This window comes from Enhydra lutris, unplaced genomic scaffold (assembly GCF_002288905.1).
Source record: "Enhydra lutris kenyoni isolate GAN:26980312 unplaced genomic scaffold, ASM228890v2 scaffoldscaffold68, whole genome shotgun sequence".
NCBI classification, from domain to species: Eukaryota; Metazoa; Chordata; class Mammalia; order Carnivora; family Mustelidae; genus Enhydra; species Enhydra lutris.
The window spans coordinates 2,384,911-2,410,580 of NW_019154152.1; the positions used below are offsets into that span (position 1 = coordinate 2,384,911).

At 50.4% G+C, this 25,670-nt stretch overlaps 1 protein-coding gene across 1 annotated transcript in view; it reads right to left on the reverse strand.

The window, feature by feature from the left end:
* The window catches only part of LOC111159507 (F-actin-methionine sulfoxide oxidase MICAL2-like), a 185,313-nt gene that overhangs the window by 112,911 nt on the left and 46,732 nt on the right, over positions 1-25,670 (reverse strand). The window contains exons 3-9 of the mRNA XM_022522030.1: positions 17,069-17,276; positions 13,663-13,779; positions 12,207-12,308; positions 9,677-9,832; positions 5,903-6,003; positions 1,414-1,671; positions 170-285 (exon numbers count right to left, since the gene is read on the reverse strand). Of these exons, the coding sequence (XP_022377738.1) occupies positions 170-285; positions 1,414-1,671; positions 5,903-6,003; positions 9,677-9,832; positions 12,207-12,308; positions 13,663-13,779; positions 17,069-17,276 (1,058 nt within the window). The remainder of the gene's footprint in view (positions 1-169; positions 286-1,413; positions 1,672-5,902; positions 6,004-9,676; positions 9,833-12,206; positions 12,309-13,662; positions 13,780-17,068; positions 17,277-25,670) is intronic.

Consider the following 25,670-nt stretch of genomic DNA (forward strand, 5'->3'; position numbering starts at 1 on the left):
TCAAATCAGGCCACATGTGAGAAGGACATGAAAGAGCACAGAGGCTTCAGGTTCATCCAGGAGCCGCCTGATGGCCAGCCCTGCTCCTTTCCTGTCCAAGCTGTGGAACCAGCACGCCCTGCCCCTACCCACCCCCAGGCCCAGCTGGAAGCCGGGCAGCGGTACTCACCTTTCAGCAAGCAGCTCCAGGGGAGGGGTGCCCTGATCCCAGTTTTTCACCATCCAGGCTGTGTCAAAGGCTGCCAGGAAGCCCCGGGCACAACCTGTGCCCATGGGCCAAAATGGCTAGAGAAGAAAACATGCAAAACTCCAGTGGGTTCTCATGCCTCCCACCCCACCCCCCAGGCTGCTATCCCATTCTCTCCAGCACTCAGTGCTTGCCCAGCCCGTGGGAGGCACGGAAGGGAATGCGGGGCGACAGGACAGCCCCCTAGGTTTCAGTACGAACACGTTCAGCTATAGCAGCAAGTCACACATAAAAGGGGCTGTGTCCCAGGAATGGAAAAACTGCTGCGGAGCGGGGGGGGGGGGGAGGCTCAAACAAGGCACAGACAAATGCCCCCTCAACCCAGGGAGATGGAAATCGGGAAGGCTTCACAAAAGAGTTGCATTTATGCTGATTTTAAAGAACGGGTAGGCTTCTAATCTTGATCTATTCAAGAGCAGCAGCATGGGCAAAGGCCTGGTGGAGGAATGGAGCAGAGTAACAGGAGGGAATGCTGAGAAGGAAGACGGTGGGGTTGGGGGGGTGCCGATCACAGCCCACACACCATGGTAAATGAGGGCTGGTCCGCCAAGCTAAGTTCTGACTTAACTGTCCCCTGGGCACCCAAAGCATGGTTTGGAATTTGACTCTTACTTGGGATAAATAAACATTTTTTGGTTACTGCTTACTTTAAAGATAAAAATGTAACCCTGCTGAAAAAGTTGGTTCAAGCTAAGGATGCTTATAGTTGCCGATGCTCTGGGCAGCATTCTGAGCTGGAGGCCATGGAGGGAAACCGGACTTTGGGGCCCACATGTCTTTTTGTCCCCTCCATGATCTCCCTGTTGCAAGGCCCCAGAGATCTCCCCTTGCGAGGAATAAGTTGTGGCCCAGCTGAGGGGGTACATGTTCTGAAGAGACCTGCCCATGCAGGCCAGAGCAGGGCTGACTAGTTTCCTACTTTGACAAAGAGGCCAGCGTGAAGAGCCCAGAAGTGCGGAGAAGAAGACACCATGAGCTCCTCTGGGTCTGGTGAAAGGGCAGGCCAGGTACAAGCTGGAGGCCAGGACGGGCCTGGCCAAGTCCGGCCCACTGGCAGGGAACCCGTCCTTCCCCTGGTTGTGGGAGAGCAGATGCCACTGGCCACACCAGAAATGCAGGGATCTGTCTTCTACCGGGAACAGGGGGGTTCCAAACACAGATGCTACCTCAAGTAAGCTGTCGCCCACCAGGGCCACGAGGAGCTGGTGGGACTGGCGCTCGCGCACCAAGGCCGCGTTCTCTGAGGCGTACATGGAGGTGAAGTCAAACATGGCCACGTCAGGCTGCCCGTAGTGGTTCAGAGCGAAGTCTAGCGATGGCAACTGGTAATTGGTGGCGAAATCTGCGGCCTCACGGGCGTAGGAAAGCAGGTTGTCCTGGTTCACGTTCTCTGCGCACAGCAGCATCTCTGTGTCAATGTAGTCCTGGGGAGAGAACGAGATTGCAGTGTGGGAATCCACCCCCGTAACGGGCAAGCGTTCACACCCACATCTTTGCAAAAGAACTTGGAATGGTTTTGTACAGCAAAGCTAAGCAAAACAGAAACTCAGGGCCAAAGGAATCAAGAGGAACGAAGTCAGTCATCTGTCAGGGTTGACAGAGCTGTGATTACGCCTCACACTTGGCTTTGAGCTTCCTGGCATCCAAGGCAAAAGGGAAATGTGATCTATGGCAGCGCTTTCCTTATCAGAAAGAAGGAAGCATAGACATTCCTAGGGGAGGAAATTTTTTTCCTGGCACTAAATTCTAAAAGAACTATCTCACGTCGGAATTTTGATAGAGAACATAGTGTCGTAATAACCAGCTTACTCAATAATGGACTTGTGGTAAATACAGAAGTATATTTTACATGGCTGGTTCTTGCGATAACTTTCAGTACAATTAAAAGATGAGAGAGCAAATAAGAAATAATGATTTCATAGCAGACTAAGCTAAGCTGATATGATCCAGACATGCTACATTTGGTGGTCAAACAAGACCAGAAAAGGCATGAATGCTTGACAGAGCTCTCACACCTTCCCTCCAGAATCAGCTCTCTCTTTTCTTGAGAGGCTAGGGCCGCTCAGGGCTCTGCTTTGCTCTTAAAATGTAAACTGTCACACTCCCTGCTAGAAGGAGGAGGGCCCTGGCTTAGAGGGGGCAGGAGATCCATTCCTGACAGATGCTGGCAGTGACCTGCAAGACATCCCCCAGAGTCTAATCTGCTCATCATATGACTAAGAAACTAGAAGGCTTTCCTCCCAAAAGGTGACACAGAAAGTGCAGATCCCAAGGCGGGGCAGGGGCGTGGGCGGGAACCAGTATGTAAGACTAACACAGGCCTCGGGGTTATCCAGAGCCCGAGGTCAGATTCCACCTTTGCTTTTCACTGAGCAAATGTGGGCAAATTACTGAACTTCTCTGGGTTTCCATTTTCTCATTTCTCATTCTGGGAATAACAAAATCTACTTCACACAGTGTGGACCGAAGGAAATCATAGACATAAAATCCCCAACCTGACGCCTGGCACATGGTAAGTGCTCAGTGAATGGGAATTTCTGTCCCCTATAATTCATCATGGCACAAAACATAAACGTATGGTGAAGTATGCTCCTGGACCATTCCTCAACCACACACTGACAAGAGCATTTAGAAGGCACAGCCACGTCAAGAAATACAGTGACCCACTGTGTCAGTTTTCCTAATAACCACGATTTCAAATACCTTGTTCCAGAAATTTTAACACGCTCACACCAAACTACGTCACCCAGATCGTACCCAGCACTGGCCTGGGAGCCCTGTGTCAGGTTGTGGCATTCAGGCTGGAGGTCTCGCGGTTCACGTGTCCTTTCTCACACCTGTTCCTACAGTCACATGACCAATCCCCTCCCTTAAAGGTGTGGAGAGGAGACGGGGATGGAAAGGTCTTGAAAATATCCCTCTTCAGAGCATGCTGTCGGTAGGCGGGCTGACCAGTGAGTGTGAGCACTGCACAGTGAAGGTCGCTCGTGCTGGTGGCCCGGAGAGGAGCATGTGTTGGCCTGGGAGCCCACCTGGGCCAGGACTGCTGGGTGGAGCCACGGGACCTTGTTGGGCAGGAAGTTCCAGGAGAGTGGATGGATACAGGAGCAGGACCACGGGGAGGGGGTAAGAACTAGTACAAGGGAGAGAAAGGTGGGGATGGGGCCCTATGGAAAGTGGGCAGGCCTGGAGAAGGCGTTTTAAATTAAGACAGAGGCAGGAGAATGAGGGTGGGTCCCATTTTCCACAGGCACAGGTACGGAAGAGAGGCTGTGTCCTAGGCAGAGAGGAGGGCCAGTAGAGGGAGAAGCATCAAGAATGGCCCAGGTGGGGAATCTGACAGAACAGTCGCCCCACATACTAAGCTGAAAAGAATGCTGGAGACCAGAAGAGGTCAGGCAATGGCTTCCAACGAGAGTGGGTTCAGCATTTGGAGACCAGCTCTGATGTGTGCTCACCTTGCCCATTGGCAACAGCGCTCCCTCACACAGTGGCAAGAACAAGCCTGCTGCATCCGGGAGCCCTAGCCTGTATGTATACAGCCCAGCAGAGGCAGGGCCCGGCAATGGTCCACCCTCGTCATGACAGAGAGCAAGAAGGACAGAGCTGGGAGCCCGGAGACATGGTTTCCTGAGGAGAAACTTCACTCTCCCTTCAGGAGCCATGGGAAGCCCAGAGATCAGCAGGAATAGATGGGGAAGCAGGTCAGTCAGTCGATACACATTTACTCAGCACCTCTGTGTGCCTCTAGGAAGATGCTGACCCGTGCAGGGAGAGAAAGTGAGAGAGGACTTGCCATTCCTCTGGGAGCATGACAAGAATGTTAATTTGAGTGGCTCAGGGTAGATGGACCAGCTCCCAGCTATGCAAATGCCACAGAGCTTGGCTGGACACGGGGAGACTCAAGGCCAGAGCTCCTGAACCAAATGGCCATCCAGCTTTCTCATGTCCGGCCTGGGGCCTGTAATTTCTAGCCAAGAATTCCTGTCTTATACCTAGGGGGCCCCGCAGCACCGGCTTGGAAGATGCCCCCGGAGTCTGTGAGGAGAAGAGAAGCCTTGGTGAGGACACCCACGAGCCTGGGATCTGCTCCCAGGTCCTCCACAGTCATGATGGGTTCACACTGAGTCATGCTGGCCCACCTGTGCCGTGACGGAGAGAGGGGAGTATGAAGGGGCTACAACAACTGCCAAAGAGTTGAGTCACTGTGAGCAACGTGTCGTGGTCTGGACAAATGCCCCGGGATGCCCTGAGGGAACCTTAGTATCCCAGAGGCTGGAGTACTCAGCCAGTGAAATAGGAAACCCATGTCAAACTCTGCCTGACGCCCTAAGGTTGGCGTGGGAGGCCAACAAAGGCCTCCTCTGTCCCTCCTTTGCAGAGATGCCCACCATGCTTATAGCCTTGGACACCAAACAGTCCTTCACTATCTGCCACAGGCCTCCCGATGGACAAAGCAACTTTGGGAGGGATGCTGGTGGAGCAGAGGGAAGAAGGGGACCCCACCTCACCTCCCCCAGACCGGGTCAGCCAGGGAGTACCAGACGTTGAAACCCATCACTCACACATCTACTAGCTGTGCCCAGTCAGCCTCCTGCACCCCCCGTCCCACCATTCACAGCCTCCTGTCTGCAACTCAGGCTCTCAGCAAGGAGGCGGCCCAGGGGATGGCTGGGTTACTCATGGCACCCGGCCGGCAGCCAGCACAACGTGGCAAGAGGACAATCTTCTCCGACAAGCAACAGTGAATGGTCACCATGCTGCCCAGGCTGCTGGCTGACACCCGTAGAGCAGGCTGACTTCAGAGGGCAGGATCCTTATCTTGAGGCACCAGGCAGCAGCTGGGGCAGGAACAGAGGCTCTGGAAGGGTTATAAACCTGCCCAAAGAAGCTTCCAGTTCAGGGCCCCCAACTCCAAGTGCTTTCTTCCAACCCGGTGCTCTTTTGAAGATGCAAAGGCAGGACACAGAGGCCAGGAAGCCAGCAGGACAAAAAAGTAGGTGTCCAAACCAGACAGAAGTTACACAGGGAATCCATAACTCCCCCTAGATGGGCTGGGCACTGGGACAGCTACTCTGTACATTCTCTCATTTACTCTTGCAAACAACCCTTTCAGACAGAAACCATTATTCCGAGTCTCCAGAGAAGGAGGCTGAAGTTCAGAAAACTGAGCAGCTTAGTCACAGTCCCGAGTTAATCCGCCACAGAGCCAAGATTCAAGTGGAGCCTTTCTGACCGCGAGAAGAGACAGCTCCCCGCCACCCCCATGACAAGAGGGCCACCAAGGGAAATTCACAAGCACATGCATTCTCAGTGCCCCAGTAGGACAAGGAGCCCCCATTGGACTCCAAATGACATTGCACCTCTCTGAAACAGGGGCAGGGTTGAATGAGACATGGGGAAGGAAAAGATCCCACCGATCTCTTGGGGGCAGAGGCTTACACAAACGCCTGGGTGCGGGTCTCAGTCCAGCCCAGGCTCTCTGCAGAAACACATCTGCCCATAGTGCTGTGGGCTCCTTCGTCCAACGCGCACACAACAGCACGGAGGAGGAGAGCGGTGAGCGGTGGTTCCTTCCCACCTCCCCACCCCTTGCTCTTGCACATGCTGGGTCGCAAAGGGAAAGAAAGGACATGGCAGCCAAGAGATACGTACATTAACGATGACCCCTTTGTCAAGCAGGCTCTGCTTCTTGGCAGTCATGACAAAATAGTGGGTGCAGTCCTTATAGTAAACAATGTTCTCAAGATCAATCCCTGTGAAGAGAAGCGTGCATGGACTCAGTATGACTCCCGCAGGGCCTCGCCCCAGCACAGGTGTCATTACTTACCTGCCTGTATTTACGTTAGGCAAGTTTTTAAAACATACAAGCCTGGATAAGATAACACTGGGGGCTAGAATTTACCCATCTCCACACAGCTAGCTTTTAGCGTACCACTAAGACACTGTCTTGGGGTTGTTGTTTTTTTAAGATTTATTTTAGAGAGAGGGAGAGAGAGAGAGCACGTGCGCATGGGAGCAGGGGGAGGGGCAAAGGGAGAGAGGTAATCCTCAGGTTGAGTCCTCTGTGAGCTAGGAGTCTGACACGGGGCTTGATCCCAGGACCCTGAGATCAGGGTCCAGACTCTACAGTCGGCTGTTTCACCAAATGAGCCACCCAGGTATTCCAAAGACACTATATGTTTTTTTTTTTTTTTAATTTGCATATCTCTTTATTTCAGTTTTAACAACAAATATGTGCTACATTACTTATATTATAAAAATAATATGGATGAAGAAAAAGAGAGAGAAGTCAGTCAGAATCCTTTCTATTCTAACTCCCTGGGATTTCTTTAGACAGTTCTACCTCAGCGATATAGGAGGTAGCGTGTAACAAATGTTTGTGTAGTAGTTTAGACATATCAGTGCACTGCATCAAAATAGTCTGAAAGTTCAGATTCATTGTTCTGACATTTAATGATCATCATTTCTCTTTGGAGTTTAAATACTATATATAGACATAAAATATAAATCTTTAAGCTTTTCATTATCCTGTATTTTTTTTGACACTATATGTTTTTTAAAAATTAAGATGTAATTGATATATAACACGGTGTCAGTTTAAGGTGTAAAAATGTTAATTTGATATATTTATATATTGCAACATGATGAAAACACTTTAAAAAAAGAAAACCTCAATGCCCTCAAGGGCTGAGGACCCGTATTTCCAGACTAGAGCAAAGTGCTATAGCAGGGCCAAGAGAGGTCTGGGGCATGGCAGCCAAGCAACAACAGAGCTGGGACTTGAACCCCAGCCAGTCTGATTCCAAGTCCCATCCACCATGCCATGTATGTGGCCAGAGATTCAAAGAGCTGGGTGAATTCTTTCAAGACTGTGCTAAGTGACGTTTCTACTATCCCCCTTGTATGGGGGGGAACCCAGATACCTGGCAGGAACAATTCAGTTTAGAGGCCTGGGTTGGATAGCTTTGTACTTTCCAGCAATTGCCAAAATACTTTCATAGACTAGGTTTCTGCATTAAAAAAAAAAAAAAATGCTGTGAGAGCTTAGCTCAGTGGTTCTCAAAGTGGGGTCCCCCTGGCTGGCACCATCAGCATTACCTGAGAAGCTAGAAATGCTAAGGATCAGGACCGTGCCCTGGATCTAGTACACCAAGAAAGGGAGCGTGGGGCCAGCAATCAGCACTTTGACAAGCCCCACAAGGTGATTCTGATGCACATGCCAATTTGAGAACCACTGGCTTAGCTTCCCCAAAGAGAGAGAAAGGAAGAGACTCAAAACTTATCAGAGGTTGACACAGGTGTGCTGGGTAACCATAGGAACCCCTTTATTACCGTTAAGAAGGAAATAGCCATCAATGCAGAGGGCCCCCCAGAGAATCGGAGGAAATTCATCGTTGTCACTGTGCAAGGGGCACTGTGAAACAATGGCCAAAGGTGACTACCACAGCGAAATTCAAAGGAAACTCATTGAAACATTTGGAAAAGTACACTCAATGTCCTGTCAGAATCCATATTTGGTGGTTTGTTGAAGTATTTATCTTCTTAGTTTTTGAGAGGAAGGGAGGGTTGGGCTCATTCTTAAATCGTGCAGAAGAACACAATATGCTAGAAGAAAAGATTCAATCAAATCGTGCCACGTGGTGAAAGTCAGAGGGTGGGACAACGAGCACACATCCTCGTGGCCAGGGAGCGGCACGGTCTGCTTGATATGGAATTCCATTCCAGAAAACCCCACTGGAAGGAGTCCAGCAGGAGCAGTGTGCTCTGTAACGGTCAACAGCCGAAAGGCCTAAATCAGGGGCCAGCGCGCGTCTGCCACAAAGGGCCAGGCAGTGAGCATTTCAGGCTTCGCGAGCCATCGGGCCCACAACCATTCATGAGGGAGCCGCCATGCGCAGCGACATGCGTGACCAGGGGTGACGGTGCTCTAAGAAGCTTTTATTTAGGGACCTGGAAACCTGAGTTCCAGACAATTGTCGATTTGCCACAAAATACTCTTTTGCTTTCTCTTCGGCCGTTCCAAACTATTGAGACCGTTCTTAGCTTGAGGAGAATATGGACCCACGTGGCCAAGCACAGTTTGCCAGGCCTCCCACTTGGATGCTCGGGCAGAGATGTACAGCCCCTTCACGAGCCATTCTGCAGCCTGCAAAAGTGACCATCGGGGGGACGTGGCTGTGACATGGACAATATTCACAATGCGATGCCGCATGAGAAAACCAGAATCACAAAGAGTACTGACATTCTGCTAAGAGCTGGAGCCACGTGGAAAGGGAGGGTGCAAGTGGACGGTTACTGAAAAGCAGTATATGGCAATGAGGACTATTTCTGTGCTAGGTGATGCTGAGTGTGGATGATTTATTTCTAGCATAAAAATTTTAGGGGCACCTGGTTGGCTTAGTCGGTTAAGTGTCTGACTCTTGGTTTCAAGCCAGGTCACGATCTCAGGGTCATGGGATCGAACCCCACGTCAGGCTCCCTGCTCAGTGGGGAGTCTGCCTGAGGATTCTTTCTCCCTCTTCCTCGGCGCCTCCCTCCCCCTCTGTGTCTCCCCTGACTCACACTCTTTCTCTCTCAAAATAAATAAAATTTTTTTAAAAATTTATTTAACTCTGTCGTCACACTGCCTTTCAAGGAGAGATATAGATTTTTAAATCAGGTTAGAAGAAAAAATCTGGAATTTACTTAATTGGCAGCAGGTTTCATCCCTCTTTCTCCTTGCCATGCTTTCCTTCTCTCCACCGTCATTGTTTGTTTACTGACCCTCCCAAGAGAGGGGTCTTGTTTTGCCCACTGCTCTTTCTTAGGCCCTTGAACAGCATCTGGCCCCAAGCAGGCAATCAACAAGTATCTGTTGAGTAAATGAGTATCTTGGAAAGATATCAGGGCCCATAGCTAGGGGACAACTGATACCTAGGGTGGGGGGGGGTACACATTCCCTGGGTATCTCTGGATGTTCTTCATGGTGAAGGACAGCTGGCACTCTGAACCAAAGCACCTACACTTCTTCAAGAACCCACCCAGGTTGCTGGCTCCCTCCTCAGAAGGCTCCCTGAAACTCACGCTGCCTCAGGCACAGACCAATCTCCACATCAGGGTGGTTTCCCTGGGTGTCCATCACTAGACAAGGAGCTACTTGGGGAGCGGACCATGCCAACCTCAACTTTGTATCCCGTGATACTGAATACCAGCACTGAACGGGCACGTTGAGTAAATGCTGGGTAAATATATCTTTATCCATTTTCACGTACAACATCCAAGACTCTCCCTCGAGAATCTCTCTTGTCCTTGAAGGAATCCTGCCCATTATTCTATCCTAAGGAGAAGTCCCTGCTTCCACTTAATCAGAGTTGAGTCTCCCAATCCCAAGACTGGGAATGCCCGGCACAGACAATGGTTTGGTTTGGAGAAAGGTGAAGGTCCCACCTGTTTCTTCTTTAAGGTCCTGAAAAAATTTCTGGTTGAAGATGAAAGCCACGCCACTAATCTCTTCCACCTTGGCCTCAGCCGTGCTGTTTCTGTTTATGAAGTTGGCGGTGATGGCAATAGCCAACTTCCCACGGAATTCTTTCCTTCTGAACCCTGCATGAAGAAAAAGGGGAAAAGGGAGTCTTTCTTCTGCATTTGGTGTGAAAACTGAGAAAGATTATGGAGGAAGCTGTCCTCAGATGCCTCACAGGCTAGTGAACCCAGAGTTCTGCCTGGAGAATGGAGCAGGTGGACAGGCCAAGTTTTGTACCCCAAGAAGAAACCCATCCCCAGAGGCTTCAGTCAAGGGGAATTTCCCCCTTCCTAAAATCTATAGGACCAATTATTCTGGTGAGGCTTCTACAGTCAAAAGGCTCAAGTGATTTTCCCAGCAGGCTCATCGTGCTAAAGGCTTGCTAGGCACAGTGGCTAGGTATACCCACGATACATGCATTTTGAACTTTTACGATTAAAACTAGGTTGTTAGTGTTTTTCGTGTTTTCCCCCCTTTGAAAAGTAGGATTATGAGACTGAATTCCTGTAGGATGGGGATTTTAACAAATTTTCTATTTCTAGTCTCCAGTGGTTGGTGCTTAGCCCACACTCAGTAAATATCTAATGAGGAGACAGAAGTCTAACTTGTAATTGATTTAATACAGTGATTCTTGGGGTTCCTCTACTTGTTGATGGCTTACATTAACTTTGATTTTTAATGGTGGTGACACAGAGGATCCCAAGCAGGAGTCACACTTCACTGAAACACCTTCTGCCCATCCCCTTTTTCTTTCTAGCATCTGGCTATCTCACAGTCCTGATCTCCCCTCTGCCCCAGACACTACTATTTACTCTGCTTAACTAAAGGCTCTCATCACAAGGGCAGGCTCTCTGGACATGCCTTTGTCTTCAGCCTCCTCCGGGGACTCTCCCTCCATTTGCTCACCGCATACTCAGACCTCATGATGATTCCCAAACTTCTTTGTCAATACTCCCTTTGACTAGAAACCTTGGGGTTTTTTTCTCAATACCTCCTCTTTAAGTCCATCTTCATTAAACTTTTATTGAAATGGTCAAAAATGGCCATTATTGTCTAGTCTAGTATTTCTTAACTGGGAGTGACCTTGGCCCCCAGGGGCATCTTGGCAATGTGTGGAGACATTTCTGGTTGCTACAACTTGGCACGGGGCATGGCGGTTAGGGGAGGCAGTTGTGCTACTGGAGTCTGGCCTGGAGAGGCCAGGGATGCCGCTAAGCTTCCTACTGGGAGCAGGACAAAGAATGATCTGGCCTCATATGTCAGTAGGACCAACAGAGAGAAACTCACACTCTAGTCTACTTATTTGGTGCTAAGCTGCCTAAATGGCTCTCCTTCTTCTTACCCTTCTTTTCCTGTCCATGAAATGCCTAACTATACTCAGGCAAAGTGTGGATTTTGGATTTACAAATATTCAGACTTGCAGTTGTACCCAAACATCAAAATGGCCCCCAAAATTCTAGCAGCACAACATCCAGGTTAACAGCTTAAAAAATCTTTGTCAGATATGGGTTACTGATTGCAGGGGTCTGGCAAGTATAGGGATGGAGGCAAAGAGAGAGGCAAAGGAGTGGGAAAAGGGTCCTGGTGGGCACAGCTGATGGGTAGGACCCAGCTAGGCAACTCACACCTCCCAAAACCTCCGGCATCAGCCTTCTTTCCAGGAGTGTGTTCTGTCCTTGGAGGACGTGCCCTCTCCATCAGAAACCGGCAGTCTGCAGCCCTCGAGTAGGGCAAGCTTGAAGAGCAGATCTAGCCGCCAGCCTGAGAGGCCATGTGGGACCCCTCCGTCCGCCATCTGCGGTCTCTTGTTCATACAGTTAGTGCCAATTAGTACAATCTCAGCGTCAATTACTCTTTGGGGAAGGGGCTAGGGGATTGAAGACATTTCTGGTGGTGGAGCTCTTCTCCCAACCTGACCAGATCTTACTCCAAGAAAACATGTTATGCTTCCAACTCCAGAATTCAGAGAAGCATGGTTCTACGCCCTGACAGTCTGGGGAAAAGCTCATCTTACTGCCCAGCAATGACTGTGCATACAAGTTACAGAAGAGACGGGCCCTTCTTGCTGGGGTATTACACGTGACAGAAGAAGAAGGCCACTGAGAGTCTAAGAATGGTTGTCTTAGCTGGATGAAGTAAGTGTAGGAGTGCTCGGTACCATGGACTCACTGACAGGGGCTCCATAAATGCATGCTGACTCGCAATTGCCATGGCACTTTACCTTTATAAAGCGTTTTTACATATGAGTCCTTTCATAGCCCTCATGACAAGATTCTTTTATCTTCATTTTACAGGTGGGAAGCCTGATGGTTCAGAGGCCATGAACGCCTGCCCTCTCGGTGCTCAGCCTCAGGCCTGGCAGGACAGTCTGCCCTTCTGTCAAGGCCGCCATTCTGCAGCCCCCTCCCAGTCCCGAGGCCCCCATCCTCAGCTCCAGGAAAAAGGAGTCTTCACCTTCCAGTGTGTTCCTGCGGCCGTCGGCACCAATGATGACATCGAACTCAAAGTCCGACAGACAGTGGTCCGCAGGGAGAAATTCCGCCCGCCAGCCGATTTCTACCAAAACAGAAAAATGGTTTGAGTTGGCAAAGCAAGGTGGGAGGGTCCCTGCAGTGTTGGCCAGGGGAAAGGGGATATCTCTAGGTAGAGGAACCCCAGGTAGATCTTCCAGGGAAAGACCCAGAGTTCTCCTGATTCACACTTACATCTGGAGACCTTCTGGCTTCAGTATCCATTCAATCCAGGAGAAGGTAAACCAGCAGCACCAACTCCATGCCTGATTTAACCGGTTTCTATAAAGGCTGGGAGTCTATCAATGGTCCTCAGGCCAGTCCCACTTGAACCCTCTTTGTCTCAGTGCACTCTACCACATTCTCTTCATACTCCCATACAATCCTCCTTGTCCTCTCATTACTGACCAGACCCAAATGATGGATGTGCAGGATGTCCAGAAACCAGTTCGAATTCCCACTTCATTATACTCAAAATGTTCTGTTGGGCAGCACAGAGCCTTTGATGGGAACACTTCCAGGTGAAACCTTGCTGGTCATCCAGAATTGGGTCTGGGAGAGGCTAAGGGCACACGTATCTCTGGAAAGTCCCTAAAAGATGCTGTCCTGCTACAAAGGCCACTGAACACCTCTCCTACACTTTGGAATGTTTTGAATGGAGGACAGGAGAGGTCAGAGCCCTAATGAGCCCATGAGACTCTGAGGTCTCCGACACGAAGCTACCCAAACCACAAGCCCTACCCAGGCAGCAGCGGCTTTTGGTAAGAGATAAACTGCAGAGGCATCATGAACAAACTCTCAGACCGCAGTGTGCATGAGATCAGCACCTATGTGAACATATAGTATAAGAAAAAAGAGCAACATGGCTAAATAAGACATTACCCACCACAGGTGACTTCCGTGGTTGGTAAACTATGCTTCAGAAAGGCTTTAAAATAATTACATACCAAATAATATCATGGGCCCTTATTTCATGTTTGTTAAAGAAGCTGCACTTTTTTTTTTTCTTTACTGGATTTTAAAATATCACGTGGGCACAAGTGCAGCCACACGTCCATGTGTGTTCTCACGTGGCCTGAAGAATTAGGAATGAACTTCAACAAACAACCGAATCTAGATCTTCTATCCTAATTACCTAGTACTTCGTTTGTCAAAGTACCACCTCCCACTGACATGGTAACCAAATGATAGGTTTAGTGGCTTAATAACTGCCCTGGGAGGAGAAGAGCAAACCTAAGGTGGCCACGTTGGGCAGAAAAGGTAAAACGTCCTTTGATGGGATTATGCCCAATAGCTCCCAACAAGAGTAACTCTTATGGGAACATTCTCTGAGAGCTGCAAATGTGATCTCCACTTGCCAATATCTGACTTGTAGACATAAGAGGAAGATTGTACTGTACTTTGATTTTCTTGATCTTCAGGAGGCTCTAGAACCTTCACAAACTCCACGTTCACGTGGATTTCAACTCCCAGCATCAGGGCCACCTTGAATAGGATGAGCTGCAGCTGACGAATGCCTGTTAGGTAGGAAGGGGGAAAGAGAAGAGGTGTCAGCAGCCATGCTTGAGTGCCTCCTGTATTCAGGGTACTCTATAATCGCTCCTCACTGATCTCTGAGCAGAGCAACAGACCAATGATGATCGTGACTGAGAACTAGTTATGCACCGGCCACTCAGCATTTTCACATTTAACCCTTACTGTGGGATAATTATTCCCATCTTATAGATGAGAAACTGAGGCTCAGCGAGGTGAAGTGACTTGCTCAAGGTCATACAGCAGCAAACTAGAACATGGACCCAGATCTGTCTGGTTCCAAGACTGCGCTCTAGCTTTTAGAAAATGCTCTCATGATGGAGGCTCTCCCTTTCCTGCCTCCTCCCTGAGAGGGGCCAGAGGTCTGACGAGGCAAAGATGGAAAGAGGAGTAGACCTGGAGAGTAATGGCCACAAGTAAAGTCAGTGACGAAATGGCTCATTTTGTGGGGGACTGGGCCTAAGCCCTTAGCCATCCAGGGTCAGCATGAAGGGGGATTTCTCTCCACAGAGCTGGACTCATGGTAAGTCACCTCGTACCCATTGCCCCAACTCCCCCGATGAGTGTCACTAACTCATCCCTGGTCATTCCGCACACATGGGTCTGTCTCTGAATATTCTACTGTAGAGTGCGAAACTCTCTGTATTTTGTGGGCTTTGTTCACTTAACATTTATTGAGCATCTACAGTGGGCCAGGTGCCATGGTAGGCATAGAGACACAGAACCCACTCTAGTGGAGGAAACACAAGTGGACAGGTGAGGGCAGGCCACCGTGGTCAGGGGGCGGGGGCGGTGTAGGGGAGTGGCAGAACAGGGCCGGAGTTGCAGTCCAGGAAGCCAATAGAGTACCAAATCCCACAGACAGATTAGGGATTATGACGGCTGCAAGAGGCCAGGGCACTTGGGAGTTAGGAGGCTTCTAGGAATGGAAATCTCAGCGAAAATCTCCTTCACAGGAGGTGGGGAAGAAGTCAGATCTCAATGGAAGGAGTCATGGGTGGGACGCAAAGACAAAGTCGATATCCCCTCTTTCTACAGTAAATGTTTTGAAATAGAAAAAAATTAAGGTAATAAGAGAGGGGAGAGGGACAGTGAGGTAAGGGGCAGGAAACCAAGAGAGAGCAGAGCGGAGCTGAGCAGCCTGCTCAGCCTCAGACATGGCAGGGAGGGCAGGAAGGGGAACTCAGGTGGAGGCCAGTGCAGGTGGACGGAGAGGGGCTGGCGCTGGGAGTGCCCGCCAGTGGCTTCTCTGCCCCAGAGCAGAGGAGGAAGGCCATTTGCTCAGAAGGAGTTTTGGAGCGAGCACATGGGAAGGGGAGGAGGGTGCTGACACAGGACAGTTGGGAACTGCTGAGGCGTGCTGGGGGCTGGGGCGCAGCTGGGGCTGGAGACCAGCATCGGTCTGAAAGGAAGCCAGTCAGCTGGGGCTTAAAGAATCCGATTCCCCTCCTGCCTGGAAACAGGCCTAGGCAGTGGCCTGGCCTCTCCTCTTCATTTCAAGGCTCCTAATCTAGCTTGTTCTAACACACAGTAGGTGTTCAGCAAATTCTCCCTGCCTCCCTTCTCACAGCCAATGGAACCGATCTTAACAATGAGTGCCCCAAATGTCAGAATCTCAGATCCGGAGTCTTGCCAGGGTTTCTGAACATGGGGAATTTTCTGAGAACTAGGGATTAAATGGGAGCCCCATCAATGGGGCAGAGAGGGGCTCCCAACCAGCAGGGAAGGCAGCTCAACAGAGGGGGCGCTCCCAAGGTCCCCTGGTGCCCAGCTCTGCCTCTCAGGAGAGCTCAGTGGGAAAGTGGTGCTCAATGCCGTAGTTCTGAATTGGGCACCAACATACATTCTTCTGTGGGTGGTAGAGAATATTCCCGAAAGCTGACACTGCAGCCTTCTGGGCAAACCCAAATCTCTTTCCAACGGACTCCTGGAATTTTCTCATCCCAGAGTGGGAATACAGTCTGGGGCTACTGCTGATAGGTTCCCATATACCCGTGACTAAACTACACCCTATGTGGCTGACCACTGTCTTCAGTCATTCTTCTGAGCCCCACACCCTTTCCTGTCAGTTCCCGTCCTCATGAGAACATGGCTCTCAGGGCTCTCCTGTCCCCCACGGGTTGAAAGAAGGCAGCTCTGGAACCTGAAGCTGGGGACCCCAGCTGTCTCTTCCTCTTGCTTGCTGTACACCAATGGAGGCAAAGCATTCTCCGAGTCCCTACTACCGGGCAGGCACAGTGGTAAGCACATCACAAACTTGACCTCACCTACCCGATCCTCTCAGTGGTCCTGGGAGGCAGGCATTCATCACATGTGAGGGAGACAAAACTTGGGACTTGCAGAAGGTAAGGAATTTGACCCAAGTCCCACAGCAAATGGGCAAGATAGATTTGGAGCCTGGATCTAAGCCCTTGAACTCTCCCCACAGCGTTAACCTCCCTGACATTTATAGGACACAGTTTTATATATGAAATGGCTAAAGGCCTCCTCCCTGCTCAGCACGAGAGGGAAGTCTGTTCCGCCACAGCCTCTCTGCACAGAACTTGCCTCAAGGGACCCACGCTGGAATAACACAGAGCAGAAGGGCTTGGATGTTCCCCTGAGCGTGCTCGGCTGCAGGGCTGGCCCAGGGCCTGAAACCCGTGTTTCCTACTTCCCCCTCCTTGACTGGGTGAACCCCTGTCATGATGTCCTCCCTCCTTTTAAAATGCAAGGAAACTTAGTCCGGTGCTGTCAACTGTGTCATTCCTCTTCTAAAACCTGCCACGGTTTTCCCCAGAACCAGCAGCACAACATCCACGTAGCGCTCGACACCCTGGCCCGTTTCATGGTTTTGTGTGCCTCCATCATCTGAACCCCCTAGCAAGTCTGATGGGTCTGTTAACGTGCAGTTAATCCCTGACAAGATCTCGGTGAGCTCTCTGTGAGTCAGACCGTGTTACCCACCTCTGACTCTGTTCCCCATATTTCATCCATTCACTCAGCAGAAGTTGACTGAGCATCTACTATATGTCAAGCACCCCTTTATGCCCTGAGACACTCCAGTGAGCGGGGCACACCACAGGCCCCAACTTCATGGTGCCTACAGCTCGGTGGGGCAGACGCAGCTCAGAACTAGCATAAGGCGCAGAGCAGGCCCTTCATGAAATGTCTGCCGGTTGAATGTACGGACCCCCATACGTTCAGCTTATGGACGTGTAAGCTGGAACATCCTGGAGACTCAGTGTGGAGAGATGTGCCCCACCCAGGGTTGGCCCCATGGGCTCTACTCACTGATGTGGTCAATGGAGCCAGCGCAGAACTTCCCATAGAACTTCTTGGCTCCCAGGCCCCGCAGGTCATGGATGGTGAAAGGCCACAGATGCAGCACGTTGTTCCTGGAGAAGGTGTCCCTCTTCTCCACCACAACCACTTTGGCCCCTAGGTAGGCAAGTTCAATGGCAGTGCGCAAACCACATGGTCCTCCCCCAATGATGAGACACTGCAGAGGTAAGAGAGGAAAGAGACGTTCGGTGACCTCTAGCACTGTGGACACAAACCCCTTGCCAACAGCTAACGGGTCCACTCAAATGAACCAGCAAGTAGTAAACAAAGCACCAGTTAGGACCTGCCATTCATCCACCCAACGTACCTCACCTATGGGCCTAACCAGTCCCCGTACCAAACCCTGGGAAAGACACAGAAGTCCAGGGACTTGGTGGGGAGGCACAGAAAGGTACAACTGAGGTTCTGAGTCAGACTAACCTGAGCTTAAAGCTCAGCTCTGGCATTTGACCTCTTAGCTTCCTCATCTGGGAATGGGTACACTACTCTTTCCTCACAGAGTTATCAAAAATAAGACTGCTTTTAAAAAGCTCTGGTGCATCACTGTGACCTCAGATGAGGCAATGGTTTCTTAGATGTGATAACCCTCACGCCAGCAATGCAAGAAGGAAGAGATAAATTGGACTTCATTCCTAAAACCTTTTATGCTTGAAAGGCCCACCATAAGAAAGCAAAGAGACAGCCCACAGATGGGAGGAAATAGTTGCAAATCATAAATGTGATAAGGGACTAGTAGCCAAAATACGTAAAGAATTTACCAACTTAATAATTTAAAAAAAAAAAAAAGACGACCCAATTAAAGAGCAGGCAGATAATCCCCATAGAAATTTTTTCCAAGAAGACAAACAAGTGGCCAATAAGCACTGGGAAAGATGCTCAGAGTCATTAGCCATCAAGGAAATGCAAATCAAAGCCACAATGAGATTCTGCTTCATACCCACTAGGGTGACTATCATCAAAAAGACAGACAAAAATAAGTGTTGGCAAAGATGTGGAGAAACTGGAACCCACACTCGTCACCGGCAGGCATGAGGATTGTACAGATGCTTTGGAACAATTTGGCGGTTCCTCAAAAAGTTAAACAGAGTTGCCAGACAAGCCAGCAACTGTATTCCTGTGCATCAGCCCGAGAGACATGAAAACATACATCCACACAGAGATGGGCACGTGAATGTTCATGGCAGCGTTATTCATTATAGCCAAAGAACAGAAACAACTGAAAAGTTCACTAGTTGATGAAGACACAAAATGTGGTATGTCCATACAAGGGATGATTCAACTCCAAAAATGAACGAATTACTGAGCTAGAGATGAACCTTGAAAACGTCATGCTAAATGAAAGCAACCAAACACAAAGGGACAGAGACGGTATGATTCCATTTACAGAAAATGTCCAGAATAGGCAAATTCATGGAGACCAAAGGGAGATTAGTGGTTGACAGGGCGGGGGGAGGGCAGTGGGGAAGGACTGCTCACTGCTGTGCAGTTTCTTTTTAGGGTGATATTTTAGGATTCAGTCATTGTGGTGGTTTTGTGAATATATTAAAACCATTGATTTACACACATTAAAAGGGAGAATGATATGGTATGTGAATTAGATCTTCATAAAGTACTTACAGGATAAGAAAAAGCTCATATTCCGGAGTTTGGTACACACTAGGGTAGACACTCTCGCTCTTATCACTGAAACCCAGTCCCTGTCTTGTAGGGACTCTCCATCTAGTGGCAAACTCAGGCTTGTGGGGTAAGAAACCAGAACGCTTTGTGGTTGGTTCTACTGGGGGCCCAGAAGAGGAGATGCTGACTCTGCCTGATGAGCTAGAAAAGACTTCGCAAAGAAGGTCTTTAACAATGATCACCGTCACCACCATCCTCACCGTCACCGTCACCAGAGCCTGCATGTGTTGAACATTTACTACGTGCCAGATACTCAGTTCACACGCGTCATGTGTTTTAGCAGTTAGTACCCCCAACACATTGGAGAAGGAGAAACTATTATTATCCTCATTTCACAGATGAGAAAACTGAGGCACGACACACCTAGGTAATGGGCCCTGGTTTCCCAGATCCAGAGCGACAGAAGCAGGAGGCAGACCTGGGTGGTCTCACTCCAGAGCCCATCATGCTGCAACTATTACTTCTGTCCTACTTCCGCCAGGAATAAAGAGAAGGAAGAACACTTCTGCAGAGGGGTCACCCATTCCAAGAGAAAGAAGTTCCAGGTGGATGGAGAGGAGGAGACTTTGGGAGAGGGAGAGGAGGGAGAGGAAAGAGATGAGGGTCAGTCCGCAGCCAGATGCTAAAGGTCCTAAACACCAAGTGAGGGAGTATGACCTTGACCCCGCAGACACTGGGGCCATGCGAGCGGAGGCTGACAGAACCAGATTCTACACAGGTCCCAACTAGGTCTCAGTGGACACTGCAGTGTTGAGCAAGATCAGGGTCTTCCTCAAGGAAGCTACAGCCCTATTAGGAGAGAAGGAACAACATGGAATGACCTAACCTTTTGTCCGGGGCAAAGCCCTTCTACTTAAACAAAGTCACCAGTACTGTGTAAGGACAGAGGGAAACAGCTGTATTCCAGCTGAGAGAGTCAGAGGTCCCCATGGGTGTGGTAGGGCCATACCCATCCAACCCCCGGGGAAGCCCCTGAAGCACCTTCAAGAGGCAGAATCCCCCTGGGGTGGGAGCCCTGAGGCCACTCCAGCAAGGCCACAGGGAAGGAGACCTATGCGGACACCTCACTGCTCAACATTACAGAGGCATCTGGGAACTTCCCCTCTGCTCAGGATCAAACATTATCTTTTAAAAATGCATTTCCCTTCCACTAGCAAATATTCCATCATCCAGTTATCACTCCCCTGGGGTCTCTGGGGTCTCCAAGGGAAAGTACAAACAAGCCTATCAGAAACTCCCACACCACAATCAGTGTGGCTTGCTGGATGGAACCTTCCAGGGGGTTTGTGGAAACCCCGTTAGGGGAAATGAAGTCACTGCTGAGATACAGCTCACTCAGAGATGTCGCGGAGCGGGTATGCAAATCTTTTTGCTTCCTTTCTGGTTGGAGCAGACAAGAGAGAACCACTCCTTATCTCACACCCGAAACAGCTCCTCTGGCTTGACATAGCCAGACCATGACGGGCACTGTAAAGGAAGATTCCAAGCCCTGACACTCTGAGGTTGCCGTTGGGGTTAAGCCTGGATTCACTGCATTTCTTAGCAGTTAGTGCATCTTTTCCTGTTTGCTGAGTCCTGTCACTCCGGGGCCAGGGATGCTGCAGGGGTGGGAGGATGTGGGGGGAAGAAGGGCAGGAAGAGAATGAGAGGGAGCCATCTTGCCGTCCTGCGTCCTTCTGTCCACCAGGCCTGACCCCACACTGCTCCCGGAGCAAGGCAGGAGCTCCCTTTCCCACCCGTCGGGGGGCTACTGGGCAGATTTCATGCCAACAGCAGCCAGCGTACTGTTGCCCACCCTCCCAACTGAACCTGAAACCCCACGGGCGAAAGCTTCGTTTTCCCACCACTCTGGGCCCCAGCACATACTTCGGGCCTGAAATTTCAGAGACACCAGTCACACTGTAATCTCAAGACAAAGCAAATACCTAATTATACAAAGGGAGAAAATTCAGTGCAGATGTTATCAAAACAGGCGAGAAGGCTTGCTGGCAGGGGCCCCGCAGCTCCTCTCAGAGGACACTTGTTATGATTAACATGGGAACTCAGAATTCTGAGCAGGGACGGAAAACTGCAGCCACCAAGGGGCCTGGTCAGAGAATAGGAGAGAAGGCAGCTGCCCCCAGTGTGCCCACAGGTGATGCTCTGGATGGTAGACTTGGGGCAAACAGACCACAGATGCAAAGGGTTGTGATAACTCAAGCTGAAAAAACTCCCCACATTTCCCACCCCCGTCTGGGCTCTCACTGCTGAGGATTTGTTGCCAAGGAGAGAAGACTTTTCATTAAAACTCAGCCTCGAGGCCTTTCTTGAGTCCCAAATTACACTGTACATTCCGTCCACAGGTTCTGTCCTTAATGCTACCCCAGAACTCAGCTCTGCGTGTTATAATTACCCACATCTGTCTCCCAGGCCAGCGGGAATACTCCTCCAAAGCTGTCCCCACGTCCTCCTCAGGGCCCAGTACCCGGCCTGGCACACAGGAGGCTTCAATAAACAGCTGATGAAAGAATGAACTTCTCACACCCGCCCCGCCCACCCAGTTCTGGCTGTCCGTCAGTCACTGGGATGTTCAGCTCATGTCATCCCGGGTTTGCGTCTGCATTTCCCACCCAGGCAGGGGGAGCTGGGGTCTGCCAAGGCCACCAGCATCATGGACTTCAGCAGATCAGTGTGCTCAGGCGACATAAATTTATGACCCGGAGGGGAGTGGGGCAGATCCAACACCAGCAGGAAGTCCATTGCATAGATAAGCTTCGTGGTGCTCAGGCCTCTGCGTTTGTGCAGAGACAAACACCACATGGAAAAAACAGCTCTTATTTATCAAGGGGTGGGAAGAGGGGACGAGGGGACTAGCCCACAGTCAAAGGCACACGCGGGTGCATCACGTCCGTGGCTGGGGCAGCCTCGGTCACGCAGGGCTCTCACGCCATCCTGGAGGAGCCCCACAAGCACTCCCCACTGCTTGATGACATGCAGCTTCCAATCCACAAGTGGGTGGGTGTCCTGGGGCTGTGCCAAGAGTGCGAAATGTATTCAGTCCCCAGAGGGAAGCCCCAAGGGGACCAGGGGCTAAGCCAGGGGTTAGCCGCTCTGGAGACTGCATTTCCGATCCTCAGCTCTGCCTCCAATTTCCTGGGGAGCTGTGTGTGCAGACGTACCCGGGCTCAGAGAGCCAGCACCCGCAGGCAGACCGGGGCCAGCCGTCCGGGAGCGGGCCGACCTCGCTGAAGAGGAGGATTACAGTTTGTAAAAGGTATCATGCCCAGGGGCGCCTGGGTGGCTCAGTGGGTTAAGCCTCTGCCTTCAGCTCAGGTCATGATCTCAGGGTCCTGGGATTGAGCCCTGCATCGGGCTCTCTGCTCAGCAGGGAGCCTGCTTCCCCCAATCTCTCTGCCTGCCTCTCTGCTTGCTTGTGATCTCTGTCTGTCAAATAAATACATAAAATCTTAAAAAAAAAATAAAAAGGTATCAAGCCCAGAACCTTCTGGGGGCCAGGCGCCGTCCCAGTCCCTTCATGTATGGCGTCCTGCGCACGGCCCTCCATGGTCAGCGTCAGCATCACCTCCGCTTTGTAAATGAGTGAGATGAGGACCAGAAGTTCAGCTGCTTACTCCAGGTGCCCTTATTATCCCCATTTTGGAGCAAAGAGACAGGGCCAAAAGAGAGTAAGTCCAGCCGCAGGAGGGGGAAATGGTCAAGTCTGGATACAAATGGAAGCAGTGTGGGTCCCAGGCATGTGCTCTGAACCGCATGTCTGATGGATGGGGAAGCAGACTTCAGGGGTGCTGTCGGGATGAAGCGGGATGAAGCGGGATGAAGCGAGGGGACTGAACGGAGCTGGGCTGCAGACCGGGCGTCCAGGGCCGCCGCACAGAGGGCCTAAGCTCGGGTCCGGGCCGAGCCTCCTCTGCTGCCCTGGAGTGGATGGAGCTAGGGCTCGTGCAAGTCCAGGAGGCCGCTTCAGCAGGTGCCATGGACGTGAGGGTTCGGCCCTGGGCCATGCAAGCCTCCTGCGTGCCTCTGGGGCACAGGCGGCCCCGGGTGGTGAGCTAAGCCGTGTGAGGTCGTGCACGGTGCCATCTCCCAGCTACTGTGCTGAGTGATAGGCTAGCTCTCCAGGGTGGCACTCTAGTCCCCGGGGTGGTTTCCCCGCTTCACTGGCTCTTCAGACCAGCTGCTCATCTGAAGCCAGGCGGGAAGGCCGTGACTGCTAGTGGGTTCCCACGAGTGCAAACAGCCCATCTCAGAATCACGGGACAGGATGGGACAGAGCATTTTCCAATCATAGGTGCTAGTGGGGGAGGCAGAATGTCAGAGGCTGGCCTCATGTCCCCATCCCACGGGGCTGCACTAAGGGGAGTGATGCAGCCACTGAAGCTTCTAGCTGGCAGGAGTCTCTGCAGGCTGGGTGGCTAGGGATTTCAAGGGCCACTCCAGGCAGGGAGCAAAATCTCCCTGGACTGGACAGGGCTCTGCCCCACTCCGGACTCTCTGTATCTGGGTCACACCCAGTTATTCCTGAGTAACAATTAACACTGCTTACTGACTTCAGAAATTTACAGAAAGGAAAAGGAAAAAGATTTCCTGTTCTCCCTGGCTGCTCTCAAATAAATAATACAAATCCCTCTAAGAAGTATTCCACTCCTCCCTGTCCTTCCCTTCCAGCTTGAGCCTGGGCTCCAAGGAGCAATCATACCCGCTGGCCACAGGGGCTGGGTTTTCGGGGACAGTTTCCTTTGACATGTTCTGCCCTCGGCCTTGTGAGTTCGCTGGTACCAGACCGCAGGTCTGAAGCTCTAAGTACAACCCTCAAGGCTGTGCTTTCTGCCTCTAGGTGCTGTGGATACCTCATGGGATCTCCCCACCTGGGCGTGAGTCCCCTGAAGTTGGGCAGACGTGTCAGTCCCTGCCCAACCCCCCACCAGCAGCAGAGCCCAGGACTCCTCAATAGCACCAACTGCGCCCCATCTGGCCTTTGTTGGTGCCTGTACCTTCTGTAATGGGAAGAGCAATAGTGACCAACTCAGAGCATTGGTAACAGTGGGAATAAAAATCAGAGCCCGTGCTTACTGCCTGCTTACAACGTGCAGGTCTGTGCTGAGCCCTCTGTGTGTAAGAAATGCATCTCATTTCGCTTCTACAGAAATCCTGACTTAGGCATACTCATCATACTCATCGCTGTCTGGCAGCTGAGAAAACTGGAGTTTGGGAAGCTCAAAGGACTTGTCCAGGGTCACAGAACTAGGGTAGGAGTTAATCAGTGACCCCAGAGCCCCTGCTTGAAATCATGAGCCTATATATTCACTCATCTGGGGCCCAGGGGGTGCTAGGTGGCAGAGGATTAAGATGTCTCCTCCACTAGGACATGTAAGGACTCCTGAACACCCTGTAGGATTATGGGGATGCAAGAGAGGGCTGGTGTTCCCAAGCCTCAGAGACTGGCTGGCTGGGACCAGGGAAAAAGTACAACAGAGACCATGAGAGCTGGATTGTTTGAGGATTACCAGTGACGACTAACAACAGCTTGCTGGAGAGACAGATTGGAGACTCTATGTGATAAGAAAGACCTCTCTAGGGGAAGGCTCACAAGGCCGAGGTGTAGAAGAAATGGCACACTGAGGTCTGGGGCAGAAAGAGGGTTTGGAGAGAGTGGGGAGTCCTGCTTCCACCCATGTCCCGCCCCCAAAGGAGCAGAAAGGTCCTTCTAAAGTCAGATCATTCACTCTAGCTCACAACCTCTAGCATCTTCCCATGGCACAGAAAGCTCAAAATCAGACCTTATCATGGCCTTGGGCCCTACATGACCCTCCCCTCCAATTTTTTTCTGTCTTCTCCTCCAACCACACTTCCCTCCCTCTCTGCACTTCAGCCATAATGGCCTCACTAAATACACACAGGGCCTTTTCCATTTGTTTTGCCCCCTGTATGGAACATCCTCTCCCCCAAATTATATACATAATCTATAAAATAAACATATAAAATTATATAAAATAAAAAATATTTATTTTCTAATACAAAAAAAAAGGGAATCTACTACAGAAAATAGATAGATGTAGTTTTATTTTCCTTCATGTTAACATTCAGCTTTCCAAACAGCATTTTAAATGTTGGTAAGTACTTCCAAGCCTACTTGTATATTTTTCCACTGTGGACTATTTTTTTCTCTTTGTAATCTAGTAGCTTTACGATATTTTCTTTGCAACATTTTCCCAAAGGTTTTCAAATATACAGAAAAGTTGAAAGAATTTTAGTGAACAACCAAGTACCTACCACCTAGATTCTATAATTACATTTTACTCTCCCTTATCACGTATTTATTTGTCTGTCCATCCCTCTACCCATTCATCAACTTATCTTATTTTTTTGGTGCATTCCAACTAAATTGCAGAATCAGTACATTTCCTCCCAAATACTTGAGGATGAATATCATTGACTGGAGTTCAAGATTTGTACAAACCCTTTTTGTTTTTTTAAGATAAAATTCATATATGATGAAATGCACATAACGGAAACATATGCATTTGAGGTGACTTTTGCTTCTTGGAACATGGGTTTCTCCCCACCAGTGGTCTTTCTTCCTGAGAGTTTCTGTCCCCTCTGGTGCTGTCTACTTGGTGTGTGCAGTTATCAGCCAGAAGTTTCTAGTCAAGGGGCAGGGTCGGGGGCCGAGCAGCCAGCTGTCTTGGCTCCCTCTTCTCCCTCAGGAAAACAGAAGTCCCAGGCCCTTCCGAGACCCCAAAAAAAGGGGTGTGGAGGAATCTCACATTCCTTGAGGAGGAACAGGGGGAAGGAGCCTTCTGAGATGGGCTGAGGCCAATTATATTCAAAGCTAAGAAATCTCAGGCCAGTTCTAATCCATATGTGGGGAAAAAGC